Below are 21,841 nucleotides of genomic sequence, written 5' to 3' on the forward strand. Positions count from 1 at the left end.
GCACCAAACAAAAGCCTACCGCTGTCTTGCAGCAGAACCCTTCTTACTTAGCAGAGAGGGACAGCAGCTGTGGGCCACAATGCCTTAGACAGCCATGGCAATGGGAAGAATGCAGTTTCAGGCGTGGTCTTTTAATTTAGCATTGGTGGCACTCATCTTTATACTAACATGGCTATCACATATAATTTTGTTTATTTGGGAGGCTGGGGGTTAGAACTACAACCCTCCTGAGTGCTAAGTATGTGCACTTCCTTTGGGCACCATACCCAGGTTTAGGTTTGAATATTTTTAAATGGAAAAAGCACATGATAACAACTGGCCTTAAGGTCCACTAAAGCCACACAGGTCTTACACGCAGTTCAATGAGTAAAATGCTGAGAAAACACACAGGGGGAAGCACACAAAGAGGCTCACGGATCCACCAACTGAGCACTTGCCAGGTATGTGGACCAGCTCAGTGTGCACTCACCTCTCCAGTTTTTCTCTTTATACGCTAACCTTCATTAGAGTAGTCTAGGTACTACGTATTGACCACAAATTTTATCTTAGCTCAACATTGCTGACTTGGTGTTTCTTAAGAGTAAATATTTAACCTTGGCAATAAACCATAGCTATCAAATATAGTAATCACTGAAAAATATAAAACTAAATACAGACACTCGTCACTGAGGCTCCAGCTTATCTAACTGGTACGTATTAGCAATAGTATTATTAATAACAAGAATAAGATCCATATGTTAGGCTTTCTTTTTTCCTTTAGTTCTGATGATTGAACCCAGAGCGTCATGAATGATAGACTTGTAGACCATGTAATCCTGCAACATGGCTGCTCTAATGACATCCAAAGACGTTTTGAATCTGTGTCATCTGGCTGGAATGCAGATACGCTCTTGGTGCATACCTTTAATCCCAAACACATCTAATTGAGACACAGACAAAGTGATAAATCAGAGAAAGATTTGATACAGGCAACCACTTTGATGGTTTCAGGGATAGGATAAACCCAACTCTCTCAGGAGAAAAGCTATTTAAGAGCAGCACAGGTGTGTGTGTGTGTGTGTGTGTGTGTGTGTGTGTGTGTGTGTGTGTGAGAGAGAGAGAGAGAGAGAGAGAGAGAGAGAGAGAGAGAGAATGTTTGGTCAGTTAGATTGGGCATCACTGCAGTGAGTGCAGGTCAGTGCAGGTCAGCAGGGCCAGCTGAAACCAGTGAATTAGAAGGACCCAGAGCAAATGGCTTGAGTTAGTTTGAGGCCCAAGCAGAGGACTTTAGTAACAAACTGAGAGAAGCCATATTGAATCAGTCAGTTTGGAATGGAGTTTGAGCCTGAAGAGCTGAGTTGAACCAGTCAGACAAAGTTCAGAAAGAACTAGAAAGAATAAGTGTAGTCAGCAGCAGTCAAGGATACCTTTACACAGACCTGCACTTCCTACTGAGCACTACTCTAGTGCCAGGCTTGACCTTTGTTCAATTGCTGCAAGCCACTCACTGTAAACATTTACAATAACCTCATTTCAAGTCTGAAATTACCCAGTAACCCACTGAAGTGAATATGCTCACCATTATTTTGCCTATTTGCCCATATTTGCCATATTTGCAAATATGTATTTTGCGAATGAATATATTCAAGAAGGTAAAGTTGCCTTCAAAAGTCCACATGCTTGGGATGAGGTAGAGCCAGGATTTGGATGTGAATTGCATCCAGAGTGTCTGTCACAGGCCTCAGCTGGGTGTGTCCTCTAGTGAGGAACATTCCTGAACAGAACACCAATAGCTTATGCTCTAAGATCAAGAATTGACAAATGGGACCTCATAAAATTACAGTTTCTGTAAGGCAAAGGACACTGTCAAAAGGACAAAATGGCAACCAACAAATTGGGAAAAGATTTTCCCCAACCCTACATCTGATAGAGTGCTAATATCCAATATATACAAAGAACTCAAGAAGTTAGACCCCAGGGAACCAAATAACCCTATTAAAAATGGGGTACAGATCTAAACAAAGAATTTTCACCTGAAGAAATTCTGTTTAAGTTGCTCTTAGTAACACTTCTACAGATGTGAAAGCATATTCTACATCTTTGCCCAAGTACCATCCCCACCTCTCAGCATTCTTCCCAAAGGATCCTCTACCAACTGTACATCTTTTTGTTTGTGTTGCATAGCCCAGTCTAGTTTGTAGTGCCCGTGTGTTTGGGTCTGGAACCATTCACCAGAGCATGAGAAGTCTACTAGTATTTATATTCTCAGAAAGGAATGATTCTCTATCAACTATCTACTGCCAATAGCTAGTCATAGGTGGGGCAAGAAACCATCTGTACAATTCATCCTGGAATTTTGGCTGACTTGTTCTTGTGTAGCCTGTGTGTAGAAACTCCAGTTGCTATTTGTTTACAATTGTGATACCAATGTCACATCCAGAAGTCAGTATTTCAAAATGTTCATCCCCATCCTATAGCTTCTGGGTTCTTCCCACAACTTCTTCCTAATAGCCCCTGAACCAATCTATCATTTTTTCCCACTGGTATCCATACCTGGGTGCTTGGATAGTTTAAAGACTCACAGCAACTTTGTAACACATGATTCAGAATCGCCTACTGTATATGAGACATGGTGCTAGAGTTTTAAGAGTCTCAAGGTCCTCACTCACAATTAAAGAAGGTGTGTTCAAAAGTACTAGGTGAAATCTTCTGTTTCAATCTTTCATTTTCTTTTTTTAATATTTTTACTTTCTATATTCTTTGTTTACATTCCAAATGATTTCCCCTTTCCCGGATCCCCCCTCCCCATATGTCCCCTAAACCTTCTTCTCTCCATCCCTTCTCCAATCACCTCCCTCGTTTCTCTCTGTCCTTATATTCCCTTCCAATGCTAGATCAATCCTTTCCAGGATCAGGACCCTCTCCATATTTCTTCATGGGCGTCATTTGTTATGCAATTTGTGCCTTGGGTATTCAGGGCTTCTGGGCTAATTAATATCCACTTATCAGAGATTGCATTCCATGTGTATTCTTTTGTGATTGGGTTAGACCTTGTACAGCTACTTTTTCAACCTCTAGGTCTCTATCTTCACAGCCAATTCTTGTAAAAAAAAAAAAAAACCCTGGCAATCTATACTCATGCATTAAACATTGTGTATCTAGGAGACATTAAGTAGCATGTCATTTTGACTGACCTTTGATACAGACGTAGCCACAATGGCAACTGATAAAAGCCACAAACTTACAAATATCACCATATTTATGTCAGGAGTACGACATTAATATCAAGAATCAAACCATAATTCAAAGTCAAATTCAAATTACTTGGAGTTTTTGTTGTTTCTTTGATATTGACAACTTAGATCATTCCATATTTTCTTAGTTTATTTGTTCTTTATGATAATTTATAAGATTCAAATAAGCTTCAAAAATTATCTTCCACTGTTTCTGCATTTGTAATGATAGAGGCTTGTAAATTGTACATGTTTCTCAAGGATGTTTCATCTGTAATGGAAAGAGAAAGTCACATTCCAATAAGCAGTAGAAACTCTTATTATTATCTATTTATTTTCCCTTCCTCTGGCATGGCGCACAAAGCCCTTCAGTTCTGTCAACTTGAAAGTCAAATTTGTTACACTCATCACTGTTTCATAGAATAGATCCAAATGAGGATAAATAAGCCCACTTGTATCCAGAACTTGTATACGGATATGATGCAACACTGCATAAATATTACATTAAAATGCTCAATGCCCAATAAAATCGACTTTTATATCTTTTAGGAAGGACTTCATATGCAGAATAGTTTACCTATTTCTCTCAGCCTCACTTCCCATACTTTTCTTCCCCTACCACTCCCCAGTCCTGTGCTCAAATCTAGCCAGCTAAGATTAGCTTGACATCCTAAATGTCACACCTTGACTCTGTTATGTACCTTCATAATAGAGTCAAGGGTGGGGCCATAGTTTTCTTGGATGAAAAACAGAGCAGGGAGAAAAACATACATAAATTGACTTTGCATCCCAAAACAGATTGATCCAGATTCAAACTTCAAGAAGAACATTTTTAAACCTTATATGTAGTATAATATTTCAATATATTTAGATTTCTATGATCTCTGGCCTATTTTGTTTTATTTTGACAGAGTGTCTCAATTTACTACATAGCTAAAGTTGAACTTAAACCCCAGATCCTCCAGCTCTCACATCTCAAGGGTTGGCCCTTGGGTGTTTTGAAGTGCTGAGCAATACATGATGGGTTTTATATCAAAACTCATAGAGTAAGACATTTTTGAAGGGCCTTCTGCATGTGCACACATACATGTACTTGTATGCCATTGCCACCCCTCTCCACTATGTAACAGAACCAAACAACACCTTGCTGGTCTGGAATTTGAGTAGCAATTGAGCAGATATTCTGGAACCTGAAGCTTCAGAATAAATGCATTACAACAGTTGTCTTATAGGTCAAGGTGAGAGTGATTACAGCCTGAAATCCTCTTCTTCCCTTGGTTCTTTGGTTTCTGAAACACAAAGAATCCCTAATTCTAGTGATAGGCATATTTCTTTTTCCAGAAATGGATTTTAATAGACAGTGAATAAAGCAAGAAAAATTTATTTGTGGGGGGGGGGATTTTGAGAAGAGACTTGCTTTTTGTGATACATGGCCATTAAAACTGTATAGGGCCGGACTTTAATCACCGAGGTTGTGGCTCATTAATTTAAAGTAGTAGGTATGTTGAGAGATATGAGGCTGGCATTTGACTAAAGCATGACTGTGTCCTATGTCATACTGTCCAGTAGCTGTCCTTTGGTGTCTTGGAATCCTGCATCCTATTGTATGGTGGGACATATACATTACACTCATTTACATGAACATAAGATATTTGTGTGAGAGTCAAATGATGATATTTTCTGGCATTGGAGGCAAACATTGAATCCATGTATGCTCTGTTTTGGAAATAAGATATCAACGGTAGTCAGTTACCAGGTAGAAGACAGAGAAGCCTACATGTGTTATCTGTACTGTCAAGTACCTGTATCTTCTTTTCGCATTTGGCTCCAGAATATCCAGTACGGCAAGAACATACACCAGGAAACGCACATCTTCCTCCATAAAGACACTTCTGAGTACAAACAGCTGCAACAAGCAGATTTTTATAGTCATCACGCCTTATAATAGAATACCATAATGCACTCTGTTCCACTGTCCTGAAGCTATCTTGTGATTGGAGCCTTTATTGTGATTCTCAATGATCATTACTTCATAAGATACATATATGGATTCAAACATCACACAGAGGTATGTACAGCTTCGGTGACACTTAAAAATAAATAAAATACATTACAATTGAGCATAGGAAAGAAGTGCATATGAACCATGCATGGCTTAAATTTTTAGGTAGATATATTAGAGTGGAGAAGAAATAGGTGATATAGAGAATCTGTCCATGAGCTGTCTGTTGGCAAATCTAATATATATGCTCTCTTAACTCCAGAACCCACACTCCTAACTCAAGGTATACTTTATAAAATTAAAATAAAATTGTATTACTTAAGTTATGTGAAATGTATCTTTAAAAAACATTTCAAAGAGAAGATTTGATACTGGTTTGTATATGAAACAATTTACATATTACTTTGGACAGTAACTAGAAACACCTTGATATCTTCTCTCCATTTCTGTATTTTTTTTCTGGGGACAGAACCTTGCTATGAGACTTTGCTAATTTTGTACTCCCTATGTAGTCTAAATGACTCAAGCTCATAGCTGCACCCCTGACCAGACCTTTTAGGTGCTCGCATTACAAGTGTACTACCATGCCCAGATAGTCCGCTACTTCTTGACCATAATTGCATTGTCTGTATGAGAAAGGTGTTTGTGGAAATCTCACCTAAAGTAACTTTAAAAGTATCTATATCTATCTGTGCATCATCTATAAAAATGCTTGCAGTAACACAATCACTTGTAAATGTGTGAAATGTTCACCATAAAGGGAAGGAAAAGGTCATTGCATTAAATATAAATACTGTGCAGTGGCATTACAGAAAATAATATAATACTTAAAATAATGTTTTAATGTGGGCTGGAGAGATGCCTTGGTGGTTAAGAGCACTGACTGCTCTTCTATATATCCTGAGTTCAATTCCCAGCAACCACATGATGGCTCACAACCATCTGTCATGGAACCCGATGCCCTTTTCTGATGTGTCTGAGGGCAGCTACAGCATACTCACATACATAATATAAATAAATCTTTTAAAAAATAAGATCTAACATTAAAGAACATTTAAAAATAATGCTTTAAGGACAAATAGTACTTTTAAAAATAACATTGAGTAAAAATAAACACAACAAAATGTATATATGTAGTTATTTTTCATGGGAGTCACACTGTTGCCAAACGTAATTGTGAAAGTTTACATAATTCAAGAGCTGACAAACTGTTTCCATCCCTGCTGCTGTTTGGGGTTGGGAAGGAATGCAACACTCAAGGGTTACAGTACATTAACAAGGTTCCATCTTCTAGATATATTTTGAATGGGCATTGCCACCATTTCCCAGAAGATGGCAGTAACATTTAGGTTCAGTCAAGACATTGTCAAAATTGTCAAGACATTAGATAGTTTCTCAAAAACTGGAAAGCAAACGTTTTAAGGAAAAGTGTTTGTTTTTTTTATTCTCATAGAGTCCTGGAGTATGGAGAAACGAGTCCCAGCTTCAGGCCATGCTTAAAGAATATCAGTCTACACCTAAAACCGGAGCTTTCACATTCATGGAGAATTATGAAGAGCAGAGAGGGGACAAGAGAGGGCAATGAAAATGAATATGATCAGCAGACATTATACACATGTATCAAAATGTCATAATGAAACCCATTATTTGTATGATTAATATGTTGTTTTAAAACTTTAAAAGGAAATAAGAGAAATGGGAAATCATCAAACTATTACATCTTTCAAATGGATCTAAAATTGGCCAACATTTATTTTTACTTCTAAATTTTTATTTTTATTTTGTATATGTGACAGATAGCTTTAAATGTTAATTTGACACAGCCTAAGACCACCTGGGAAGAAAGTTGAAATGAAGGTTTGCTTAGATCAGGTTAGCCTATGGACATTTCTATGGGGGATTATCTTAATTAGGTCTTAAATAATGTGGGGATGCCCAGCCTGAAAACGGATGGCACCATTCCCAGGTTTAGGGCCCCAGAGTTCATAAGAGTGAAAAGAAAGCCATCCAAGCCCTGGAGCATTGACTTCTCTCTTCTCATCATGGTGGATATGATGTGACCACTTGCTTTAAGCTCCTGCCACAGTGACCTCCCTGCAGGGTTAACTGTAACTTGTTATTATAATCTAAATTACATGCTTTCTTCCTTAAGCTGCTTTTGTCAGGATATTTTATCAGAGTAATATAATGGAATTAGGATAGTATGGGGAGGGGCACATGCATGCCATGGCACACATGCAGATGTCAGAAAACAGCCTGTGGCATCTGTTCCTCACCAGACATGGTGAGAAACACCTCTATCCACTGAGCCATCTACAAACGGATCGGTAACTTAAAATGCTGTCTCTACAGTGGCCTTTTCCATAAGCTATAGATGAATTATTCCAATGAGTCCATATGCAGAACAGGACAGGAAGTAGAAAATGCTGCTTACGTTTCTCACACTGCACGCCTTCCCAGGTGGAGGGGCAGTGGCACGTGCTGGGAGCTACACATTCACCCCCATTTTTACATTTCTGAAGGCAGACTGCTGCAAATACAAAGTTAAAGAAATTATAAATTTAAACCACTAGTCCAATTATAGCATAAACAACTAAAAAAAACCCACAATTTTTTTTTTTGAGACAGGGTTTCTCTGTGTAGCCCTGGCTGTCCTGGAACTCACTCTATAGACCAGGCTGGCCTTGAACTCAGAAATCCGCCTGCCTCTACCTCCCAGAGTGCTGGGATTACAGGCGTGTGCCACCACTGCCCGGCTCCACAATTTTTTTAAGATGAAAAAATTTTCAAGTCAAGAATTGAAAAGTCTTTGCTCAGCCAGGAGTAACGGAACTTGCCCATAGTCCTACCACTTTGGAGTCTAAGAGAATAATATCTGGAGTTCAAGTTCAGTCTCAGCTACACAGCAAGTCCAAGGCCAGCCTAAAAGATGAGAATCTGTCTCCAAGTAAAATAAAATAAACACAAAAAAAACCCCTAAAAGGGAAACATTTTATCAATCTCATTTTCCATTATCAGGCATTGTCTTGAAAAAAGTCTTACTGACATGTTGGCCTAAATAAGAGTCGACCAAACACAAGAATGGACCTGCCAAAGTAGATTCCACAAAGATCAGAGCTGTTTACATAAAGACCCAAAAGGACATCATGGTATGTACTCACTAATAAGAGGATATTAGCCATAAAAGTAAAGAATACTCAGGATACAAGCCAGAGAACCCAAGAAGGTTAACAAGCCAAAGGTCCCAAGTGCAGATGCCTCAGTCCCACTTGGGAGGGAGAAGAAAGCAATCCTGGAGGTGTTGGGGGGAGCTAAGTTGGAAAGGTGACATGGAGGGGAAGAGGGGAACATGATCAGGTACTGGGGTAGGGGAACAGCAGAAAGAATGGAAACGGGCAACCTCAGGAGGTAGGAGGTGAGGGACCCTCTAGAATGAACCAGAGACCTGGGAGCTGAGAGACTCACATATATGAGTCAAAGAGTCAGAGACAGAGACAGAGAGAGAGAGAGAGAGAGAGAGACAGAGACAGAGAGAAACAGAGAGAGACAGAGAGACAGAGAGATAGAGAGACAGAGAGACAGAGATGGAGAGACAGAGAGAGACAGAGAGACAGGCAGAGAGAGACAGAGAGAGATGTGTTAACATATATGCTACTATAAAAACCAAGCTTCTCCATCAGTCTGGGTATCATCCGTTTGTGTCAGACTGTTTAGTGAGCCTCTGAGATCCATCTGTCCCTGTCCTCTTAAGTCTCAAAGGGTCTCACCTTAGATGAAATACCCAACAGTGGGAAGAGGGAACTGGTAGAGTCTACCTTCAGTAGAAAGACAGGACATTAAGCAGAGGGATGGGGTTGCCATCCCATAGTCAAAAACTCTGACCCAGAGTTGGTCTTGTTTGAAAAAAATGCAGGGTCAAAACTGGAGAAGATCCTGAAGGAAAGGAGGTCCAGGGACAGGCCCAAATTGGGATCCTCCAATTGGCCTTGAATTCACAGAGCCTTGGTTTCCAAGTGCTTGGATTTAAGGCATGGACCATCACCCCGAGATTAAATAACATTTTTATACAAAGACTAAAGGAGACATTTTTGTGAGGGGAGTCATCATTAGCTCTGCAGCTAACCTGCTGGATGAGAAGAGCCTCATCCTGCAAAGACCTGAACTGCAGAGCTCAGGTGATTTCATTTCAAAGCCTCCTCACAACCCAATTTCAGATTAGTCCAGAGCCATGGGTTATGCTGGCATATGTGATTGAAAAACTAGAAAATACTGGATACTGTCTTCAGATACCTCTCTCTTTCACTAATTCAGAGTGGTACCTCCCAGAGCAGGAATAAAAGAGCAAAAATAAAAATAAACAGATGAAAACAGGAAGAAACTGTCTTTAATTCTGCTGCACACTGCCCTCAAGAAGGTCTGTGGTGACACTCTGGGAGTCTTCTTTGTTTTACTTACGTGTGTTGCACCATGTCCCACTCCAACCAGAAGCACAGGAACAAATATTCGGTCCCACACACTTTCCACCGTTCATGCACATAGGCTCACAGATGCCTTGAGTGACAAAAGAGCCCAACAAAGCACATGTCAAACATCAAAAATTAGTTTTTACCTGTGGCATGCAAATATTTTAGTGGTGTCTTACTTGTCTGGCATCTCTTTCCAGTGTACCCAGCACGACAGGTGCACACGTTATTTCTCATGCACAGGCCGCCATTTTTACAGGGTGGGTGACAGACAGCTAAAAGAACAAGTGGTAGCATTATGTGAACAGTACATATTGAATTATTATATATTTCACATTGCCTCATGGGCTTCTTATCTACGGAGCCATAAGATAGAGAAATGTGCTATAAAAATAAAAGATCACAACCACAAGCCATTGCAACTGTCCTTCCTAAATAATAAAATGCAGAACACAGAGCCATTGACTGCTGGGAGTTTAACATCTTTAAAACACCTTAGTGCTGGAGTCTTCAGCTGTAATCCTGAGCGCCCTGTGAAACGTACCAGATGCTTCATCGATGTGGAAAGACAACTATGAAATGATCTGAAGATAATTATGAAAGTGAGCTGATGCTTAGCTCAAAGTTATATTTCCTCCTGTACAAACTAGACAGACCCTTACCATTTGTTATACTACTTTATAAAATTAGTAGGAAACACTTTAAAAGAACTTTAACCTAGTCACATCATCATGCAACTTTATAAGACTGTTTCCTGTGACTGCTGGGTAAAAATCTTTTAAACAAAAAATAAAATAAGATTTCTTTGTGGGGGAATACTTGTTAGCTGGTTAGTGTAACTTTCCTCATACTGATTATACAGGGGAAGCCAGATGAGGAAAGAAATCTGAATGTCTATCATTTCTATGAGATGATTATTTTTGCTTTGTGTTTCTCTCAAACAGGAACATTTAATGTTATTTTATTCTTTTTTTTAGATTCCATCTATTGCATTTTATTTTTATTTTTTTATTTTCTATATTCTTTGCATTCCAAATGATTTCCTCTTTCCCGGTTCCCCCCTCCCCATAAGTCCCATAAGCCCTCTTCCCTCCACCCATTCCCCAATCACCCGCCTCCCATTTCTCTGTCCTGGTACTCCCCTACATTGCTGCATCAAGTCTTTCCAGGACCAGGGCCCTCTCCTTCCTTCTTCTTGGGCATCATTTGATACGCGAATTGTGTCTTGGGTATTCAGTCTTCTGGGCTAATATCCACTTATCAGTGACTACATTCCATGTGTGTTCTTTTGTGATTGGGTTACCTCACTTAGGATGATATTTTCAAGTTCCAACCATTTGCCTAAGATTTATTGTTTTTAATTGCTGAGTAGTATTCCATTGTGTAAATGTACCACATTTTCTATATCCATTCCTCCATTGAGGGGCATCTGGTTTCTTTCCAGATTCTGGCTATTATAAATAAGGCTGCTATGAACATAGTGTGTGCCCTTGTTGCATGCTGGGAAATCCTCTGGGTATGTGCCCAGGAGAGGTATAGCAGGGTCCTCTGGAAGTGTCATGCCCATTTTTCTGAGGAAACGCCAGACTGATTTCCAGAGTGGTTGTACCAGTTTGCAACCCTACCAGCAGTGGAGTGTTCCTCTTTCTCCACATCCTCGCCAACACCTGCTGTGTCCTGAGTTTTTAATCTTAGCCATTCTGACTGGTGTGAGGTGAAATCTCAGGGTGAGCCAGAGCTCTATACACGCTAAGCAAGTGCTATAACTCCCAGCTATACTATAGACTGTAAATACTAGATATTTTTGTGTTGTTTATTTGTTTTGTTTAATTTAAATTCATTTCTCCTTGATTAATAGATTGTTATGTGGATTTGAATTTGTTTTAAAAATCAGTGTGTTTTAGTAAAAGAGCTATTTAAGTTGCCAGTTTGTATCAGATCCCTTTAATAACAGCTTTCTTAATTTTCACTCCCTCTAAAAACATAATTGATTTTAAGATTTATAAATGAAATAGCATTTTCAATACGAAATATGCAACTGGATATTTTAATGAGTAGATGTAGCTGCTTGCATTACGAATGCTAATTATGTTCCCCCAAAAAACTATTTGCACAAGAGAATATCCATGTAGCGCCTGGAACCTACCCCAGGCGGTTCTGATTGGTAAATACAGATGCCGGCAGCCAATAGCTGGGGAGGAGAGACAGAGGCGGGATTTGAGGATTTCCCCAGCTTTGGATTGGGAGGAGGATAAGAAGCTTCTCCATGCTTGAGGAGAGTGTGGAGAGAAGGAGACAGAGCGTTCTCTATTGGGTAAAAAGTAAGGAGAGAGCACTAGGTTCTGGGCCAAGAAAACATGGCCCAGATGGGTGACTAAGAGCACAAGATAGAACACAAAAATTAGTTGGTTGTAACTCAGAATTACAGTGGGAGGAAGATTCTAGCCGCTCGAAGTCTAGGCAGTCACCCAGGTATTGTGCTGCTTAAGGCAATATTAAAATATGAAGACTGTGTGTGTGTGTGTGTGTGTGTGTGTGTGCGCGCGCGCGCGCGCACGCGTGTGAGTGCGTGTGCGTCTTTCATTCTGGAATATCAACCATTGAGGAGGGTAGCAGCCCCACTGCTGAAATTTTTTAATAATTAATCCAACAAATAGTTTGTATTGCTTTAGTCTGAACCTCTGCAGGTACATAGTGAGTCGTGTGTGTGTGTGTGTGTGTGTGTGTGTGTGTGTGTGTGTGTGTGATGAAGATCAGAGAAGATAATTTTCAGGAGCCAGCTCTCTTCTACCCCTGTGTAGATTCTGCAGACTGACCTCTGCTTTGAGGCTTGAAAGCAAGCATCTGTACCTAGTGAATCATTTCATCGGCCCTACAGAAATTTTTTTCTAAATATGTATCCAATATAATTTGTTAATCACAGGAAAGAAAATTACTAGCCGTATAATACATTTGTGATGGTTTGACTAAGAATGACGTCCACAGGTTCCTATATTTAAATGTTTACTCACCAGGGAGTGGGACTCTTTGATGGGTTAGAAGAACTAGAAGGTGTGGCCTTGTTGGAGGAAGCGTGTCACTGGGGTGGGGCGCGGGTGGGCAGGTGGGCGGGATGAACTTTAAGCTTCTAAAGCCCATGTCAGGCATAGTCCCCCCAACTTTATAGGTCTTTGACATATATGTTACAGTTTCCATTTTATTGCTGTTACATTTGTTTATTGTTGTTTTTAATGTGATTTCTCTGTGTGTAAAAGAATGTGTGTTTCTCTGCATTTATGTTTTGGACTTTTTTTTAAAAAATCTCTATTCCTGCTGCATTCTTGCCTTGTTTTGACCTATTCGGATTGTCTTCATTTTATTATAACTTTTAGATGCCTGTTTTTTTTTCAAATGAGAATAAAAAGGGGGGTCACTCTAGATGGAAGGAGAGAATCATGAAGGGGTTAGGGTAGAGAAAATTGTAACAAGAATATATTGCATGAAAAAATATTTTCAATAAAAAACAAATCAAATTGTATCATATAAGTGTTAATTTTAGAAATTTAATTATGAAGATGTTCAAACGTGTTTTAAAACTGGTATAATTATAAAATTAAAGATACAGGAAATATTTTGTGCATTTAATTTACTGAGAATAGTTCCTATTTCCTATCAACATGCCTGAGATACTACTATTATTCTGAAAAGAAAAAAGAAAAAGAAAAAGAAAATGATCCTGAGCTGGAGAGATGGCTCAGTGCTTAGGAACACTGGTTACATGTCTATCCCAACTAACAACCCACTCAGACCCACGCCTAAACTCCAGATTAAACAAGGACCTGAATAATCCCTGACACCACTAGTTCAAAGACCAAGGTCTCTCTCTCTCTCTCTCTCTCTCTCTCTCTCTCTCTCTCTCTCTCTCTCTCTCTCTCTCTCTCTTTCTCTCTCTCCCTCTCCCTCTCATTTTTTCTCCCCCTCCCCCTCCCTCCCCCTCCCTCTCCCTCTCTCTCCCCCTCCCCCTCCCTCCCCTCCCCCTCCCTCTCCCCCCCCCTCTCTCTCTCCTGACTCTCTCTCCCTGACAACTGCCCTCCCAGTCAGCGCCCAGCTCTCACCACTTTAATCCTTTGCCCATAGCTCCTGGCTCCCTTGCCCCTTAGACTTTTAGCTGCACTTTCCAGATCTTATTTTGGACTTACAGCCCCCTACTGCTAGTCTCCACTCTCTACTTTTTGCTCTTCCCACAGCCACAAGGCCTGATGATGCCCCACCCTCCGTGGCCCTGCCTATATGACACCCCTAAGTCCCTGTGCCTCTTCTCTAGGGAGTTCAATTCCCAGCAACCATATGGTGGCTCACAACCATCAGTAATGGGATCCAACGCCCTCTTCTGGAGGTGTCAGAAACAGTGTACTCATATACTTAAAGTAAATAAATAAATCTTAAATAAATGATAAAAAATAAAACAAAAAGAAAAAGAAAGAAATATATCATCTTACATAGAGTTGTACATAGATGCATTTCACAAATGTTTAACGAATCTAAACTCAAGAGTAGTCACAGGAAAATGTTAGACAGCAGATAAAATATGTATCCAAACTTATTGGACTGAAAGCAATGGAAATACTACCATTAATTCTAAACTGTACTAGGAGGATATCTATTTGTTTCATATCTTGGCTCGACAAAACTTCAGACCATTCCCAGGTTGTTAACCTAACGTATGTTGAATAGTTGACAATTCTGATACATCTGTACTAGCTGGTTTATATGGCCATATATACAAAATAATAAGAATAGAGAGGGGACACAGTCTCTCTTTTTCCATTTGAAATTCGACATGTGATTCTGAAGAGCTCACTTTTCCATTTTGTATTCCTAGTTTTCCACCTGCCTTTTGTACTTATACACAGGGTGCTTACCGTTCTGGCACTGTGGACCAAAGAATCCACCAGGGCAAAGGCACGTGTTTGGCTTATAACAGGAACCACCATTGAGGCAGATGGGATCGCACAGAGCTAATGAACAACAGGAGATAGAGATCACAAACCCTATTATTTTAAGACTGAGTGTGGCACAGATGGAGGGAAGGAAGCATAATGATATGTAGATTTTAACTACTAGTAAAAAGAGCCAATAATGTTCTAGGCTTTACCAAATGAAAGGAAGCAAAGTAACTTTGAAATTGCTTGTAACTGTGTTTATTTGGTGTGTTAATAATGTTGATGATAAAACAAAGACAGCAGAGTGAGAGTGATTAAAATTTAGAATGCTTTTGGTAATGATTGTAGGCTGAGAAAGTCTAAATCAGCTCGACAGCTCTGGTGTTGGCTATGCGCACATCTTTATCCCTATGCAAATAAAACATGGGCACTTCATTCAAGTCCTTCCACGTTCAGAAGGCTGGTGCTTGATCATCAATGTTTTGCTTTGAAAGCACTTCTAATTCTACTTTCAGCTTCGATTTTATGTGGTCTCCAAGATGTACGGACACAGTTTTCTCCCAAACTCCACTTGTGGAAATTAATGCTTTCACTTGTAATATGTAGTTTACTTATATTTCTTATCATAAACCAACTTGCTTCTCAGTTGTATTTTTAAAAAAGTACAACTACATCTCTTGTCTGCTTCACTAATGATGTGTGGCTTGAAATAAGGCCAAGAGTCGGCTTGATCTTTGTTTCAAGTATACCCAGCACATTATAAATGGTGGGTTAGATTTTTGTTAATAAAGGTCACTAGATAGGGATTACAGATGAAATTATTGAGTTAGAGTTTAAAGCAGACATTAAAGTTGTAATAAATAGGAAAGTATTGTACCTTCTAAGCATAGGAGGATAGATATGTGTAGATAGGAAGTTAGATTAGATTGACCAACCTCAAACCTTCTGCTAAGGAAGCACATCTGATACTAATTAATAAATGGATTTATGTGATGGCTGCCCCTGACATACAGAATTAAACAGATGTTCAGTAAAGTAGGATGGTTAGAGAAGGAGAAAGGAACTTAAATGGAGAAATTGCAACAAACAGGTTTCTGTGTCCATACCATGTGACACATACCCTAGAAACACAGCAGCAAGACAGTACTGATTAGGGAATGTGACATGTAAGACAACATACGGTTCAAGATAAGAGAAAAATGTGAGGGTGAAAAGAACACATTTTAAAAATGTGCTATTCATAACCACCGCACATCTTGCCTGTCAGCTCAGTTTCGTCAATTAGATGTGACTCTTGGGGACGTTTGGAGTTTCTTTCTGTCGACACGCTTATTGTACATTATTCTGATTTTACCTGTACTGCAGGTGGGTCCGTACCAGCCAGACTTGCACTGGCAAATATCAGGGGCCACACATTCTCCTCCATTGTCACAATGCCTGTTACAGACCACTAAGATCACAGAACAGGGACAAAAGAAAGACAGATTCAGCTTATAACTGTCAAATACTTCTAGTAATTGAATTTAACCATAGAGGGAGACCAGAATAATTCATTCATAAGAACTCAGGCTCTTATGTTTAGTGATTTTCTTGCTGATAGAGATGGAGAAATTAGAAAATTATTAACACCAGACAAGAATTAGTTATTTAGGAAAATTTTTAGTAACTGGTGGACATATTCAGATATAAATTAAATAAAATAAGCTTATAAGCAAAATAATAAGTCTGATTTCCACTTATTTCAAAGAAAGAGATGTTACTATTCAAGCCAAACCTCTTTATTTTTTTTCCGTGAGACACAGTTTCATTATGTATAATTCATTATATACTCCCCAACTCATGGCTCTCCCAAACACCAGAATTACAGCCACACCCATCTTTACCTCCGTTCTGGTAACCCCCAGTTCCTTTTGTGCACCAATGCTGTTTAGGGATTGGTTTGTTTGATTTAGCATGAAAGCCATCAACTCTCCGAGGAAGATGTTTATTAGAGCTTTACTTACGTGTCTCACACCTTGGTCCTACGAAGCCGTAAGCACAAGTGCAGAGATTGCCAGACAAGCATGTGCCCCCATGTTGGCAAGGAGGGCTACAGTGTTCTGCAGACAGATAGTATTAAGTCAGGTTTCAGTAACCACGTACATGCATGTGTAAAGCATGCTTGCAATAACGCTCCAGTATAAGAACAATTTAGGATAAACTCAGTTCCCTTTACTGTGCAGTTACTCTTCTGTAGGAATCCACTATGAGAATTTACACTTCTGAAGCTTAGTAATCAGAACCATATTTTGGTTTATTCATGAAAATTACAAAACACAATGCCGGTGTGTTTATGAGACTGTTTAATTGGATTAAAAATACATGACCTTCAGCTTCTAAAATGTGAAATAGGTCATATGAATTCCTGTTCAAAGATATATTTATATATTCCATATTCTCATATGCTATTAGTTTTGAAGACTTCTGTTAGTTCCAAACTTACTTTATTGCTTTGTAGTTTTCTCATTAAAACAGCTAACAGGGTTCTAAGATCACTCACAATTGTATCAATCTACTGGAATTCCGTCACAAAAAAAAATGTTTTAAAAATAGCAAACTAATTTTTAAAAATCACCTAATTTTGTCAATTCTATTCTGTAGATCTTATACTTAATAAATCATCCTAAGCCATGCAGGGTGTATATGACTACAGATGTATTTTTAGGGCCATCTTTTAAGTTTCTTCTTATTATCTCATAGCCTTGAGTTTTGCATTTAATACACAAATCATTTATATAATTATTTTTTCCCAAATACCTAAGTCTCAAAAATCAAAGATTTTTTGGAAGAGAAACAATTACTCTTTGGATCTATGATTTTCGAAGTATGAGTGTTTAGACGTCTGTCCCAAATACCTAAGTCTCAAAAATCAAAGATTTTTTGGAAGAGAAACAATTACTCTTTGGATCTATGATTTTCGAAGTATGAGTGTTTAGACGTCTGAAATTAGGGACTAGAGAGATGGCTCAATGGTTAAGAGACACTGGCTGCTTTCCAGATAAGCCAGATTCCAGATATTCCACTGCACCCACGGCAGCTCACAACCTTCTGTAAATATAATTCTGGAGACATTGTGTACACATGATGTCCAGACATACATCTAGACAAAACACCTGTACAGTTAATATTTTTTCAAATTAAAAACAAAAATATCCCCCTAAAAAGAATTAGTATGAATATATTTTAAACTGTGAGCTTTTACCCCAGCACTCATTAACAAAAGCACAGCAAGACAATTATCCTTTCAAAGCTATTTTCAAGGAAATAACATTGTACTTGGTTCCATATTTGAGACTATAATTGGAATTCTCACCTTCATCGCAGGTTGCTCCACCGTGCCCTGGAGGACATTCACAGATGTTAGGTTTAATGCATTTTCCATTCTTTTTGCAAACAGGGTGACAGATGGCTACATAAAAATAAAGCCCATGGCTTAGAAATATTGGTTATCAAGTAAAATTTATTACACAAACTAATGAATCATGCACATACCAGTTTGGCAGTTGGAACCAGTATAACCTGGTTTACATCTGCATATGTTTGGGGCAACACATTCTCTGTTTCTTCCACAGGCGTGTCTACAAAATGCTACAAAAAACAAGGAAGAAAGTCTGAATTTTAGTGTGTATGTGTGTGTCTGGGTGTGTGTTTGCGCGTGCATATTGTCTGTCGATATAAAAGATATCTCTCTCTCTCTCCAAAAAAGTTTTTTTTTAATCTAGCCTTGACTGTCATGAAACTTGCTCTACAGATCAGGTTGGCCTCAAACTTAAAGAAATCTATCTACCTCCCTCCCAAATGCTGGCATTAAAGGTGTGTACCACAACAACCCAGCCAAAATTTCTCTTCTGTTTCTTTTTTCATTCTTTTGTTTTTTTGTTTTGTTTTGTTTTACAAATTTTATTTTCTGGATGTTTGGCAAAAGGTAGTGTCCAAGGAGCTCAACAGAGGGCATAGGATCTCCTGGGAATGGAGTTACAATGATTGCGAGTCACTATGTTCAGTACTGAACTGCAACCCCTAATCTGAAATCTTTTAAAGTGAGCATCTTAATGATGTATTAAAGCACAGCTTCTACATAATTTACCCATAATTCTTTTCTTTATACTGGATTCATGATTAGAATTATTGAGGAAAAAATTACTAGATTAAGAAAGAAGCACATTATGTGGCAATTATTCCAATAACCTTAGCTTGCAGGAGCGGAAGCAGCCAAGCATACACTTGTGTTAGAGCACAGTTTCCAGTGGAATGCAACTAAATACTGATGAACAGATACTGATGCTGAACCAGAAAGCAAGTTCCCAGGAAGTAGAAAGCTAATGGGATGAGATTACCTTGAGCATCGTGAGTTACTTGACATAGTCCACTAGGTTGTTAACACTGCTCATGTAACCACAATGTATGAGATGCCTTTGCTCTATTTGTTAACCATAAAAGATGCAGTTACTCTTAACAAAGCAGTAGTAAAAGCAATGGTAAAACATCAAAGAAACACTTCCTTCATTACCAAAGTCAAAATTTGTATTTGTATTAAACAAAAACAGTTACTATACATACAAACATATAAACAATGCTTGTAAAATTGTTTGAATGCCAAAAGTGTTGGTGGCAATACAGAAAAATCTCCATTTATGAAAATAAGCAAGTATGTCAGAATTAGTAATTTGAAGTGTTACATGTCAGCTGTGGATTGACAAGAATCTGGACCACAATACTGAACAGGTTTGTATTCATAACTGTGCCTCATCTCTTTAGCTGCTTGATGCTAAGTAACTAGGCTCACAAAGACCTGTGCTGTCATCTGTACAAATGGAAAATAGCAATCAAAATGTGAAGCTATTATAGATTATATGATGACTAAAATAGAATGTTACTGTAGAACTTAGAATAGAGTAGCTATAACTGTATTATTAATACTTACATAGTAATGATATTTTTAATAGAAACAGTAATTTTTAAAAAGCAATTCAGAAAACCCACTTTTTCCAAAATGTTTTAAAGTAAGCAGAGTGAGTAGAAATCAGCAAATGTACAACTTTTTAGTTACTGAAACTTAAGTGAGTTAGTTTTCATAATGTATGGTGAAAAGTTCTCACAGTACCTCTACAAGTGATACCATCTCCATAATACCCAAAGGGGCAGCGTCCACACCTGAAGTGACCACTCGTGGTTGGCACACAGGAAACACCCAGGAAACAAGATGATTCTGTGCAGTTTGATATTTTGGTTGATGGCAATTTTTCTGGCAAAATAGTGATTGCTGCTTTAGTAGTCAATGGTGTAAACTCTCGCCCAGAGAAATTTTGGAAACTAATTTGAGCATTATGCCCTCCTGTCTCTGCTGGAACAGTGCTCTGAACAGGATCTACTTGGACAAAAGAACTGTTAGGGTTGATGCTTAATAAACTACCATTGTGTGCTGGAACTTCAAGCTCATCAACCGTAAGATCTGAACTGAGGACATGATCCACATTCTCATAAGCCAGTGTCTGATGAGAAACACCCTTCTTCTTGTCATCCATTTGAGTTGTAACTGATTTTATTAACAAGTGAGATGTGCTTGATGAGTTTAAGAACTCATTGAAAGTTGTCGCAGGACTCTGAGTAAAGCTTAGGTTCATCAGTAAAGGCCTCTTTGGTGGTGGCTGAAAGCTCAAGTCTAAAGGGCAAAGACATAAAGAGAAATGTTCATCAGAATGGTTATTAATGTTCTATCCTATCCATGTTTGCTGTCAAGTTATTCATTCATTTATGTGTGGTTTATAACATTTAAGACTAAGAACCATATAGTAGTAAAAAGTCATCATAGCTTTCCAGCCTTCAAGGAATGTGCAACCTATTTGGATACACGAGGTAACACAGAAAGTTAACAGGATATGAAAGCTATGGAATATCAACTCTTAAGCTGCCCTGAAATTCACTTTGCTCACTTTTCTGTAATATATACTTGAGCAGTCAGGAGGTTAGCAAGGGAAAAATGTATTTAGAGTTACCTTATGTAACCCTCAGGTTATCTTTTTAAAATTATAATTAATTGAGGTACAACTTGTAAGTCTTAGGTAGAAAAAAATTGGGAAGTATTCTGTATTAGAGTTGATCCAAGATCAGGATTTATTGGGCACATTTTCTTTAATTGCCCTAATATGAATTTTTGCTTTTGGCAGTTTTACAATCCTCTTATTCAATAACACTTTTGTCAGACCCCATGAAATCCTCAATTTTGTAATGAAGTCACTTAAAAATTCTGTTTCAACTATAAATCAGTAGGTCGATCATATCAGAGTTTAACTAATGAAAGCAAAATCTGGTGAGTCATAATCTGGGATTCATGAATCTCTTGGACTTAATTAGTGGAAATTAGATCAAAGTTGAGGTTTTTTTTTTAAAATGTGCATTGATGCTTTGCTTTCATGTATGACTGAGAAGATGTGAGCTGCCACATGGGTGATGGGAATTGAACCCAGGTTCTCTGCAAGTGCAACCTGTGCTCTTATCCACTGAGCCACCTCTCTAGCCCCAAAGTTAAGTTTTTTCCCAACAAATCCTCAGATGTAGAATGAATCGTATGCCTGAAAATTCATCTGTAAAAGTGTGAGTCCTAAGCATGGCTATGCGTGGAGAGAGGGCCTTTGTAAAAGGGATTCTGGTTGCACAAGGTGAGAAGGTGCATCTCTGCTCTGCTTTAAGCAGATAATTGCCCTAAGAAGAAGCAGGGATACCCAGAAAGCACGTGCAGAAGAAAGGTCTGTAGGTACTATTGTCTGATGCGCAAGAAGATAGTATTCCTGAAAACAACTGAACTACACCCTTGCTCTTGATTTTCCCCACTCCAGAATCAGGAAAAAATATTTTCCCCAATGTTGTTCTGTAATTAAGATTTAAGATTGCAGAGAATTTGAAAGAAAAGAAAATATTTCATGGTACATTATACAAAATTCTTTTCTTTCCACAAAAATATTCTAGGGATAATTACTTTAGTCTTATGGTAAACAAGTATGAGGTTACACAGGCTTTCTTACTTGCTACCTCAACATATAAGACCACCATGGTATAAAGATTGGGTGATCAGTAAATATCTCATGAAAAGAGGATCTTTATTCACTTAAATATAACACATATATAGTTCTTTAATGCTCTCTTCTGGAACTCACTTTTCAAATATTGATGTCCTTCAGTTTCTTGTGTCCCCCTTCCTCTAAA

At 38.5% G+C, this 21,841-nt stretch overlaps 1 protein-coding gene across 1 annotated transcript in view; it reads right to left on the bottom strand.

Moving 5' to 3' along the window:
* Positions 1-3,403: 3,403 nt before the first annotated feature.
* The window catches only part of Vwde (von Willebrand factor D and EGF domains), an 83,231-nt gene continuing 64,793 nt past the window's right edge, over positions 3,404-21,841 (bottom strand). The window contains exons 20-30 of the mRNA XM_052172823.1: positions 19,743-20,300; positions 18,131-18,226; positions 17,952-18,047; positions 16,603-16,698; positions 15,954-16,049; positions 14,579-14,674; positions 9,857-9,952; positions 9,670-9,765; positions 7,649-7,744; positions 4,990-5,118; positions 3,404-3,483 (exon numbers count right to left, since the gene is read on the bottom strand). Coding sequence (XP_052028783.1) covers positions 3,404-3,483; positions 4,990-5,118; positions 7,649-7,744; positions 9,670-9,765; positions 9,857-9,952; positions 14,579-14,674; positions 15,954-16,049; positions 16,603-16,698; positions 17,952-18,047; positions 18,131-18,226; positions 19,743-20,300 — 1,535 coding nt within the window. The remainder of the gene's footprint in view (positions 3,484-4,989; positions 5,119-7,648; positions 7,745-9,669; positions 9,766-9,856; positions 9,953-14,578; positions 14,675-15,953; positions 16,050-16,602; positions 16,699-17,951; positions 18,048-18,130; positions 18,227-19,742; positions 20,301-21,841) is intronic.

Source organism: Apodemus sylvaticus, chromosome 2, assembly GCF_947179515.1.
Source record: "Apodemus sylvaticus chromosome 2, mApoSyl1.1, whole genome shotgun sequence".
Taxonomy (NCBI): Eukaryota; Metazoa; Chordata; class Mammalia; order Rodentia; family Muridae; genus Apodemus; species Apodemus sylvaticus.